The sequence below is a fragment of the Phasianus colchicus genome, chromosome 3, assembly GCF_987193195.1.
Source record: "Phasianus colchicus chromosome 3, bPhaCol1.hap1.1, whole genome shotgun sequence".
NCBI classification, from domain to species: domain Eukaryota; kingdom Metazoa; phylum Chordata; class Aves; order Galliformes; family Phasianidae; genus Phasianus; species Phasianus colchicus.
In genome coordinates, this window is record NC_143438.1 from 58,089,627 (window position 1) to 58,101,907 (window position 12,281).

A 12,281-nucleotide genomic window follows, 5' to 3' on the forward strand; every position below is an offset into this window, starting at 1 on the left:
CTTGTATGTTAAAACTGAAATCCAACATACCGTGACTAAAAGCAGCATCGAACACAGTACCAGAATGACAAGGCAACTGGTGTAACACTGTTGCTGTGGTAACATCCCAAACACTAATGGTACCCTCTTTGGTTCCAGATGCTAGTATAGTGTTTGAAGCAGTAAGGTCGATTGTATTTACCTAGGAAGTTAAACATCCCATGATTTTCCTGTTCTTCCATGTAAGCTGTCTCAAAACAAGTTTTAAATATACACAGAGAAGTCTGTCATCCATTAAGATGCCATTTTATTGACAACAGCTTTTGAATTTAATTCTGCAACATCCTTAAGTGCAGTTATTACCAAGAACATGTACAGGGCAGCTCCCTTTAAAATATCTGAAGAAAAAGATATTTTAAAGTACTTCTTTGTAGAATAGGAAACACAAAGTGACATTTCAGACTACTTTTAGTACCCGTATTCTCAACCTAAATGTAAAACTTTATGCTTGAGGTTAATATCCTCCTTTATCAGAAAGAACCAATGGCTAGAAATTTCTTTTAAAAAATACTCTTGGACGCCATTCTTAATTGTTACAATACTGACATTAGATGCTGTAAGAAAAGGTGCACATTTACATGTGATTAACCACACTGAATGTGATTATACATATACTGTGAAATTCAAGCAGTGTGTTTTGGAGTATGGTAAAAAAAAAAAAACAAAAAACAGCAATAACTCAATTCTTTTTATTTGCTTGCCTTTGGAAGAGTTTCATTAAGAGGAAGCAATAACAATAAAAATACTGAAAAAAAAATCCTCATTCTTGAGTTTTCAAAAAGCAAAAGCAAGAAAGAAAACTAACAAAATACCAACTGCCTCTCTGCTGTCCACCTCCCCCAACCTTGAACTTTGTGCAAAGAAGCTGACGAAAGCAAATAAGAGTAAATGAACAAGTAAACAAAATAAAAACCACAAAGCAGAACTCTTCCTACTGTCCCTTTCCTCCTTAAGAGCAGACTTTTCAACAAAGGAAGCCTGGGATGCTGGAGAGCAGCACACTCATCTCAGGCAAAGTTATGCCACCAAAAGCCAATGAAACAAAGCAACCCACTGACCCAGAAACACCTAAACTCCAAAAGAGAACAGACACACAGCAAAACAAGACATCACCCCAGACAATCCTCATACTTTAGTTGTTTGTTAAAATAAGAGTAGAGATCATGTGAAACAATCTTAAATTCTGAGGTACTGCATCTCTGTCAGCATACTTACACTAACATCATGCTCTAACTCTGCAAGCAATTCAAAGCAGTTTCTTTTATTGCTCAGTGTCTCGCCAGGTACGCATTTCCACACCTACAACACAGACAGTTAAGTTTGTTCAAAGAAGCAGTAAAGTAAAATTGGATGAGTTTCTCCACTGCTTAATGCTCACATTACAAGTGCTGCTTATGTAACTGCAGGCCTCATCTGTGTGGCACAACAGCAACTGGCACCTTGCACTGTTTACATTAAGCAGAGCAACACCTTAAACATGACTGTGCTGATTCCAAATAGATTACCAAAGCACTGTATTTCACAGCACTGAATGGGTACTTACCACAAGAAGGCTTTGGGAAATTCTTTTCTATCTCTAACTTCCAAATTATTTTTATTAAAGTAACACTTCAGCTTTGAAACACAGTTGAGGTAAAGCTAACAAAAGAGAAACTACTTGTACTTATTTTATAATACTATTTATAGTAGCTTATAAATATCATATAAAATTATTCATGTATTTATTACTAGAATATAACAGATGCATCCACTCCAATGCATGTCTCTGGCCAAATATTAACTGCTAGCAATAAATAGCTACTGAAATATTGTAAACTCGTCTACAAACCTTTACAGTGGAATCCCACGATGCAGAATACAAACACCCATCTCGCCAACAAATCTTACTGACAGCATCATCGTGTCCCATTAAGATGTCCTGCCGTCTTCCAAATGCAATTGAATAAAAATATCTAACAGGAAGAGATCATAAAAGTGTTATACCTTCAGGTAACATAAACAGTTTTCTCTGAATTGATGAAATAACTTTTTTTCTACAGGAACCAGACTGAAAAAAAAAAAAACAAATGTAGAAGTACAGATATTTCATTTTATCAGTGATCTTCTGTATCTGTAGCCATAACCATAACTACCAAGGTACTCAATATAATTCAGTAGAGTCAACAGGAAGTAAATACTCACATATTATTGTCCCATGAAGAACTTATGACAGTGGTATCTCCTGGTAAGATGATACAAGATGACAAAGCCTGTAGAAGAAAAGGAAAAACAAAGCAGTGTTCTATTTCTGACCCTCAAAGAGAAGTACAGTAACATGGTTCTGGAGAACAAGGAGCATAGTAATCTCTTCTATGTGCAGCATTCTGGTGTTGTATGACTGTTAGTTAAGAAAAACCTTATGAAAAACTCCAGTAAATACAAAGTTAACTCCAAAGTTCAGAAACACATGCACAACTGATGGGACATTCATGAAGTACTTGAGAAAAGGAGATCCATGTGATTCCACACTCAGGAGAAACCAAGCCAGCTTTTCATCTTTTAAGCTATGTCAATTCTATATGAAAACAGAAACCTGAAAAGACAGGTTTCTTTCTTTTTTTTTTTCCTCCATGATGCCAACTTATCTGCTCTGCTCTCTCAAGCAATGGATGTAGTCATGCAATTCCTATTATTACCAGCAAGAAAAAAAAAACAAACATTCTTTACAGACATCTCCTCAGTTACATTACTGGAAGCAGAAGGAAAAAAACAGTGCAATGCTTCTGTAAGTATCATCAAAAAAATGAACAGTAATCTGTTCTTAAAAACAGCAGGCAGCTGGAATGCAAAGAAATTATTGCTTCTGGCCTTGCTGCAACACATCAACACTGAAACTACCAAGGGGGCAGGAGCGAGTGAAGAGGAAGAGAAGTGTACACGACCTCCTCACTAAAGATTAATTTGGACTAGGATTCAGTGAAAAACTTCTTTTTTACAGTGTCAAGAGGAGCATACCATGGCAGGCACCAGTGTCTTGATCTTACAACTTCATTGGGGATGTGCTAGAGTATACTATATGGCTTCTATCTGGGCAACATATGTGCCTTCCCTTCCCTTTACTCTAGAGAGGAGGGTACAGAGGAGTGTTAACACATCCTAGTATCTTGTCTCAGTAAATGACTCAGAAAATGACCCAGCTCAGGCCCCAGCGCTCAAGCACAGAAAATAAAACACAGAATCCCTTTCAAAATTCTGTTTGAGAAGCATGTTGTTCAGAGGTTGCTGAGATCATCGCTCATGAAGCAATGACTGCTCAAATTCACACAGCTAAGATTCCACTCCCCATCCTTTGCATTCTTCAGCTGACTGACTGATAGACTCCGAACACTTTGGGTATGATTTCAACATGGTATAATTCAAGCTTTGTTTCTGGTCTTGAACAGCAATTCAAATTTGTTTGGAAAGACCTGTCTGCTCATGCCAGTGTACCTTAGTCTACCGCAAGACCGTCCCTATATAGCAGAAAACTCAGAACAGTATTAACACAGAAGAGAACCATTTAATGCTCCCTTGCTGCATTCAAAGAATGTGCTCTCTCTCCCTAGAGACCTGAAAGGCAATCTCAATTCACTCTGCTAAATTACCCATGTCATATAACTGAGGAGAAGAAAGAAGAACACACTGAGGTATACCAAGAGACATTTCTGTGAGTAGCTTTCAAAAGATTCCTAATGATGTTTTTATTTTGACAGCAACTTACCATATTTGAAAAGGACACACTTCTTTGGAGTGTTTTTGATTCTTTGGAAAACATCTTCAAAGTTGAGTCTAAGTATAAAGAACAATACTACATATAACATGACTGGTTTATATTACAGAAGATAAAAATTTTGTATCTATTTGAAGATTCATATATTTAATAATAAAAATCAGGTATGGTTTTTTCAGTCTTCGAATTAATAATCTAATGGGATAAATTAACACTTTCACAAGCCTAGATGTGGACCACATTGAAATCCGTGGACATCTAAAACTTAAAAAAAAATAATAATAAAAAAATCATACTTAGCTATTTAATTACAGGAAATATCTATCTGACTTCATTAAGTTCTACAGTAGGTGTCTTGGAAATGTAAAAAAACCAAAAGCAACCAGAAGTACTGACATACTGTTTGAGAACTTCAGTATTTGTAAGAAGCAATAGGGCAGAAAGTGAAAATGAAAATCTTGCATTTGGCAGAACATTGGGACCATGTTCTTTTAAAAACCTGTACAAATGAGAACTCAGTGATTCTGGAAGAAATAACCTTTAACACTGCCTTAATTTTGCTCCCAGTGAAAGTATTCTAGGGATTTAATCTTCTTCACATTTGAAAGTTGCATGCTCTTTTGTTCACAAAGCATCACTTGGTGTTACAGCTTCTTATTGAAGCATTTGCACTGCAGGTTTGAGAAAATAACTCTGTAATAATACTCACCTTGGGATGTGGTGAAAACAGAAGACCCATTGCAGGTGACTGCTATTCCAGTAATTGCCCTGTTTAATACAAGTAGGCTCATCAGTGATTTCATAAGTTTTGAAACTTACCCACAATACTGCAAATTAAATACTGCTGAAATCTGTTATTTGATTTCTATTTAAAAAGTTAAGATATTCAATGAGATTAAAAATACTGCACTGGTGAGCAACACGCCCACATACTCAAATACACCTTGTTATCACCAGTACAGGTTCCCTATATTGTTCTGCAAGAACTTCAGCCTCACTGGAAAGGACATGCCCATGTGAGAGGATTAATGGTTTCCCATTCAATCTTCCCAATGGGGGGTTAGCTGGGCTTTGTCAAAGTTCAACTGAAATGGGGCTGCTTAGTGCACAGCTCCCTAGGAACCCATCAGAACACCAGTGTGGTACCTGGATTACCTTACTGCCCATGGCTGGAGACTTTACAGACTCCTCATATGGAGGCAACTCTGGGTTGTGCAGTAGCTGAACTTTTAATTGGCTTAAATTTTCTAATTAAATGGTATGAACAAATAAGTGGAAATGCTTATCTAGCTGCTGCTATCACAGTTTTGATGAATGGGTATTAATGTCTACTTCTAAAATGTGAATGAACTTGCTTTAGATCTGTCTAAGGAATAAAATTAAGCTCATAACTACCTTTTCTAGATTGGTAATTCATCATAGTTAAAAAACAAACAAAACCAACCCAGCTATCTCAAAAAAGAAAAAAAAAGAGAAAAATTACCATAAACCCTAACCCATCGTTCAAATAGACCCACAGATGCTCCCATCTGTAATTAAATGGAACAATTGTGACTGAAGAGTGAAGAGCAGTACCTACTCTTTGTGAATTTTATATTGTTCATCTTGTTTTAGTTTAGAAATATTGTTCCAAGCAAGCGTAATGCTTTCTTCCGTCAAATCTTCAAATGATTCTTCATTTGGAGATACTGCAATAAAATGCCACAATAGAGTTTTACTATGGACAGAAATCAGAAAGACAAACTTCAAGAAGTAGGTGAAGGTATAAACATAAATACAAAAGTACAGAAATCATGCAGAGCTCCAGGAATACAAGTTTTTGGTTACTGTAGACATTGAAATGTCAAGAGTTTTCCAAATGGCATGAAAGCCACCTATCTATTATCCTAGTACATTCGATTAAGAATGTTTAAGTTTATTTTCTGCAGCGTCTCAGAAGTTAAGGGATAAAGAAGCGGAAACACACTAAATATAAATTATCATAAAAAGGCCAAATCTGACAAGGATTATGTAGCCTACTACCAGAACCATTTAACATGCATGGCCATTATTACAGCCATATACAACTGATATAGTTACAGGTCACCATGTAAGTAATAGCCATCTTTGCTTCTCTGTATAAAAATGAAAGCCATCATAAGGTCAGCAAATCAAGGACAATCAACCAAGAGACTGAATGTCTTCCCATTCAATAGATAGCCTGGAGATTCAGTCCAGTTTATAGTAGAACCACTATTCGTATAATGAGGGCCACAGAACCTTAATTTCAGAAAAATGGGCAAAGTTTCACATTGTAAAGAAACCTGTACTGCCATTACATATCCTTTTCTTTAAGTTATTCCACCAATTTTTTTTCCAATATATACTGTAGGGATAAAGTAATTTCTCTACAGAGTTTCACTCAAGTAACAGTAGAGGGGAAAAAACCCTAGTCTCACACATTCATATCCAGGTGCTCAAATTAAATTCTCAGGCTTCATACAGTTCAAGCTTATTGCCATAAAGACAGTTCTGTTCAAGAACAGAACAAATCTCTACATTATTTACAGTCTCTACAGAGACAGTCAAAGAAGCTGCTGTCATATCAGTTTGATTCTGAAGTGTCACAAAAGACCAAGGAACACAGCCCTGCTATGTCTTCAAAGGCAGAGACTGAACAGTCCCTGAGGAGACAGCAGGACCATAAAGCAAAGTGCAGGATCGCAGCTACAGGATGTGTGTATTTTCAGATTTGAAACTGATCTTGCCAGTTTTTCCTTTAATAGATAAGCTCATGGATTTATTTTGACTCTGCTTAAAGGGCAAGTGGCCAGGAGAGTTCTATAATGAGATCCTATGGGAAAAGATAGAGAACTCCTCAAAATTACAAATCAGTTACATCAGTTTATCTGTTACGCACTTACCTGGAGATTCACTTATGGAAACACTTCGACTAGATGTTCTAGAGGAGCTTTTTGGCATTATCCGTTGAGGATGAGGAGTTGTAAACAACTGCTTTGGTGTCTGTCCAAACTCCAAGATTTGCGTCAGCAAAGCTACTTTCTCATTAGGGTCCATAATGCTTCAGAGAGGCAACATAGTTAGTTAGGGCTTTGTATCTGTCCTGGAAGCACAAGGCTACACATACAATTACTATGGTCATCACAGAACTGATTTACCACAGACACAACAGACATTCATATGACAGCTTCACAATTTCCTTTATGTACAATGACAATGTGACCTTCAGATAAAAATAACAGTATTAATAATAATAAAAAAAACCATCAGATAAATCAACATGAAGAAGAGTTCAAGTACCTATCTTTGAACATCTATTAAAACTGACAGCCTGGTATCAGTTCAGAGAATGTGAAGAGATGACGATAAATTTAGGTAACTGTTTTTACAAAAATCAAAAATTCAAATTCTTAATTACCTGTTTAAATCCACTCCTCCTTCATAAGTTAATGGATGAAACACTGGAAAAAGAAATATTTGTACAATATAAAAATACAATGTTTATCCTGGGCTTGAATCTAAGAGACTCGGAGGCAGTTTCCAAAGCCAGCTCCTTCATAAAGGAAGGACAGCTTATTTAATCTTCCTTAAGGAGAACATACTCCCACCTCCCCAAAAATGCATAGCTATGTAACTAGATCTTTGGTTATTTTATAGACAGGTAACAAAATATAGCGAGAAAGATCATAAAAGTCCATCCATGCTCCAGCTCATTCAATCTAATGATAGTGGGTTGCAGACTTTGCAAATTACATTGGGAGCTCGATATATGAGCACTGTCTCGGTATATGAGCACTGTCTCTTGATATCAAGTCATTTGTAGACATGGTCCTTTCTGTCTCTCTTATCTACTCAAGAGGGTCTTGCAGTTCATTATATTAATTAAAAAAAAAAAAAAAAATCACACTGCATCAAGAGAAGCATGTTTTGCTTTAGAAGAATATTTGCACAATAACATACAGGTACTGTAACATAAATACCACTTCTATTAATTTAGAGTCATAAACGTAAGGTAAAATATGTCATGGACACCTAATCATATGATAACTGGACCCTGCAAGCTCTAAATACAGCTAATCATGATTCAGAGGTACGTGAGGAAGCATATTCATATCTATGTATTTTCACATCAGCTCTCTCTGGAAGTAGAAAGCAATGACTGTCAAAATTAAGAATTGCTTATGCATTCCTTCCCAGTAATTTTAAGAAAAACAAAACCTGCCTGTCTCAAATTTTCTCTTGCTTATAATCAGGGTTTCTGGAATAACCAAATTATCTTCATCCTATATTGTGCATCTGCTAATCTTCCTTTACCAAAGATGTTTCCTTATCAGATAGTAACACAGGCTAAATATCACACTGTTAAACAGATTGATCATTAATATTACTATGATGTCCGCAGAACTTCAGCACACCAATATAACAAATACTAAGCAACAGCTTCTTTTAAGAATTTACAATAGCTACCTACAAGATCAAAACAATATATCAAACATTTAAACTTTACTTACATAGAATAGAAAGCATATGTACTACAAAAGGACAAATCTGGTTACCCATGTACTTTTTCCTCTATTCATGCTCTTAAACAGCTGTAGCCCATTACCTTCTTCTTTTCCTTCTCAATTCACTTAAGAGGGAAGGAGGGGGGAATTTCTGAATTGAAATTCTCACACTACAATCACAGCGTAGGAAACGTTAAGTACCTGTTTGCATGGCTGCTCCTACAAATTCCCATTCCTAACTGAGACACACTACTTGAATGCTACATTGCTGTACTGCACTGTAAGTAAATAACAGCAACACTGCAGAATCATCTTAGCTGCCATTTTAGAATCATGGAATTGCTCAGGTTGGAAAAGACCTTAAAGATCATCAAGTCCAACCACAACCTAACCATAGTACCCTAACTCTAACAACCCTCCGCTAAATCATGTCCCTGAGCAAGGACTTTACATCTTCAAATATGAAGACAACAGATTTACAAGACGCTACTTCGGGTAAGAAAAACCTGTATTTCCTTTAAGGATCAAGCACTAAAAGCATAGCAATAAAAGATCAAAGCCAATTTATCATCAAAGTTTTGGTTTTGTTACTTCAGTGAAATGTATACTTACCATTGCAAGCCATAACAGCTTTACTTCCTTTTTGTTTGCAGCCAAACACGAGGTCAATCCACTCATGAAGATGCTCCGAAACGTACTGACTTTCTAAAGCCTCTTGGCTCTTCCGAAGAAAGTCATCAGGACCTGGCAAGAGACGGGTTAATTAAAGATTTCCTACTTAGTATTATTACCCCTCCCCGTTCTCACAGAAAGAATCAAACCAGAAGACCCATACTAAACTGAAAATTGCCATGAAAATTAAACACAACTACAGAATGTATGAATGCTTAAGAGCAAAAATTACTTCAGGACATAACTATGAGAGCTTTTGAGAGAAAAACGATCCCAGAAAATAACAGTGATAATCCTGAATTCATTCATAATGCAAGAAGCTGGACTACTACTACCTGATGCCCAAGGGGGAAGCTCTACATCTTCAACAGTCTTTCCACCCTGTCTTTTTCCCAAATCCAATTTCAAGCTGTTTACTAGAAAGCTAGAATCGTTTTCATAAAATTCTGGAATCAACTGGTAGAAAAGAAAAAAAAATAAGAAAGGAAAAAGTTCTGAGGTTAGCTCAGCTTCAGTTATTTTAATTCAAAGACATTCAGTAAAAACAAAGTTATTCAAGTTCGTGCATTAAGCCCTAAAGTTGGATAGCAATTCCTCCAAGCTTTCCTCCTTGTCAGAAGAGCAGCACTAGAAACTTCCTTGCATTTCATTTCAACTTCCAACTATTAGGCATCCTGTCCACCACCAAGGCAATTATCCAAACTAAATTCAGGGACCTATATATTTTTATATATATATGTAGCATTTGAATTCATAATAACAAGATCCCTAACTGTATAGCTGCCTTCTTATTTTTAAGACTTCAGGTAAGATTCATGACAAAAAATCTAGAATACAACTAGAATGACAGAAGTTTGAGAATTTAGATCAGTTATTTAAAGATCAACAAAGCTAACCATTCTTAATTCCTCCACTATATATTTTAAGAAATTAATTATCATTAATCACTTTGATAAAAAACATTTAACACTAGTTGGCAGTTAATCATTCAACATATTCTACTAGTTATTGCTTCTATAAAGCTCAAAAATGTCTATCATTTAACATCCCAAATATACTGTTACCATAGAATAACTTGGGTCCAAAGAGACCTTGAAGCCCATCTAGTTCCAAGTCCCCCCACTGCGAAAGCAGTGCTGCCAGCCACTAGATCTCATCACCCAGGGCCCCATCCAACCTGGCCATGAACATCCACAGGGATGGGGCATTCACAACTTCTCTGGGCAATCCATTTCAGTGCCTCACCATCCTCTGAGTAAAGAATTTCCTCATGATAGCCACATTTTCCGTGTTCTAGTTTAAAACCATTCTGCCTTGTCCTACTGCTATCAGACTGTGCAAAAAGTCAGCCTCTCTCCTTATTATACGCTTCCTTTAAATAATGGAAGGCTGCAACAAGGTCTCCTCCAAACTGAACTTCCTCAACCTTTCTTCAAAAGGGGAGTGCTTCAGCCTTCCAAATATCTTCATGGCTCTTCTCTGGACCCATGTCTGTCTTGTACTGGGGGCCCCAAGCCTGGACACAGTACCCAAAGAGGGCCTCAACAGGGCATAACAAAGGAGGACAACAGTTACCTCCCTTGCTCTGTTGACCATCTCTCTATTGATGCAGCCCAGGATACAGTTGGCCTTCTGAGCTGCAAGCACATACTACCAATTCATCTTCAAGTCCTTCTCCACAGAGCTGCTCTCAAAAGTTTGCACAGATGTCTGAGATTACCCAGACCCAAGCACAACACCCTGCACTTGGTATCCTTGAATCTCATGAGGTTCTCTCATACCCACTTCCCAAGCTTGCCCATTAGATGGCATCCCTTCCTTCTATCACCTGCAGCATCCTGCTTAGCCTTATAACGCAGCCAAATCCTAGAGAGACTCCAGTAGATGAACCCAATACCTACGATTGTACATTTTCCCCCTTATCCCTGTAACATTCATAATGACACTTCTGCCAAATGAAAAGATAGAAAGGCGTAAGAGGAATCACACAATTACAGAGAAAAAACTTCAAAACATGAAAGGATACAAAAAATGCCATCAATAGCTGAGATAAAATATAAATGAATTAAGATCAACAGGAGACATCTGAGAAAAGTTCTGCACAAGTGCTTAGACTCAAGTTATTTTCTGGCCATTTACCTCTTTGAAATCTGTTGCGCCATCCAAACAGTTTTTCCAGGTTTCTGCAACACTAGACAACATATCAATTACACATTTTAAAATGTTTTCTAACATTTTCTAATGCTTTGCACTCCCTTGATGCCCATTTTAAAATGACAACTTACATATAGACAAAATGTAAACAAACCTGTTGAACATTCTGTCAGCATGATCAAACTTTCCATTCTGCAGACAGAGCATGTATTCTGGAGCTAGAGAGAAATAAAAAGTCATCATCTTTCTTTAAACCTTGCCTGCTTCTGAGGCAAATGTCTGAACAGAGAATGCATAAAAGTAATCTTACCAACTCTAACAAGATAAAACAAAACATAACCCGGGGATGAATAGTGGCTCCCATACATGAACTTAGGTTCTGCCATTTCCTCATAACGTGTCTACAACATAAGGAAGAGAGGTCTGTTTAATATCAGTGCTCCTGCTTTCTTTCACAGTTTTACTCACAGTCTCTATAGATTTATTTAAAAAAGGGAGAGATGAGAGCCACCCATTACATTTCTTTTTCCCAAAGACAAAATACATTCTAAGCACTAATAAGCATGCAGATTTAATCAGGTCAGTAAATCAATAAGGCACAAATGTTCTTATAACTCATCGTCCAGAATTATCAGGTCTTCAGCTTTTTTCTTCTCTTACTTTCCACACGCTAAGGCAGTGATATAACTTCAAAGTAGCATGAACACAGCCTTCCCTTTTTGTCTTTCACATGCAGTTTTCTAAGGTTATGGAAGAACACACTGATTGAACTCAACCTGGCACATTTCTTCACAACTTAACCTTTTACAGGTTATCCCTAAAACCTACTCTACTCTAAATAAGAAGCCTATTAGTGCACTAAGTATAAGATGGCTAGCATTTTGAGAAAACAGCCTAAACTTAGAAAGAAATTTTTATTTACTGTTACTGAAAATGTAATAGTGATCATATTTGTACCTTCCAGAATCTGAAGAACTGTAAATGATTTGGGAATAGCTACCTTACCATGCAGAAGATTATTTTGTACTACAGATTTAAAGCAAAGAAATGGAGAACCTTCTTACTCTAATTGTCTATTGGACTGTTTATAAAAAAGAATGTCTACTTATTTTGAGAAATGGAAGAAATTTATTTACTATTATCTGCATCTTCATGATCCTCCA

At 36.7% G+C, this 12,281-nt stretch overlaps 1 protein-coding gene across 2 annotated transcripts in view; it reads right to left on the bottom strand.

Moving 5' to 3' along the window:
- The window catches only part of NSMAF (neutral sphingomyelinase activation associated factor), a 37,329-nt gene that overhangs the window by 2,742 nt on the left and 22,306 nt on the right, over nt 1-12,281 (bottom strand). For both annotated transcript variants that reach the window (XR_004169707.2, XM_031612964.2), the window contains exons 15-28: nt 11,429-11,519; nt 11,273-11,336; nt 11,104-11,155; nt 9,300-9,420; nt 8,905-9,036; nt 7,206-7,248; nt 6,691-6,848; nt 5,367-5,475; nt 4,497-4,555; nt 3,779-3,846; nt 2,221-2,288; nt 1,868-1,991; nt 1,255-1,338; nt 31-181 (exon numbers count right to left, since the gene is read on the bottom strand). Coding sequence is in view for 1 of the 2 variants with exons in the window: in XM_031612964.2 (XP_031468824.2) it covers nt 31-181; nt 1,255-1,338; nt 1,868-1,991; nt 2,221-2,288; nt 3,779-3,846; nt 4,497-4,555; nt 5,367-5,475; nt 6,691-6,848; nt 7,206-7,248; nt 8,905-9,036; nt 9,300-9,420; nt 11,104-11,155; nt 11,273-11,336; nt 11,429-11,519 (1,324 nt within the window). In the remaining variant the exon portion in view is untranslated. The remainder of the gene's footprint in view (nt 1-30; nt 182-1,254; nt 1,339-1,867; nt 1,992-2,220; nt 2,289-3,778; nt 3,847-4,496; nt 4,556-5,366; nt 5,476-6,690; nt 6,849-7,205; nt 7,249-8,904; nt 9,037-9,299; nt 9,421-11,103; nt 11,156-11,272; nt 11,337-11,428; nt 11,520-12,281) is intronic.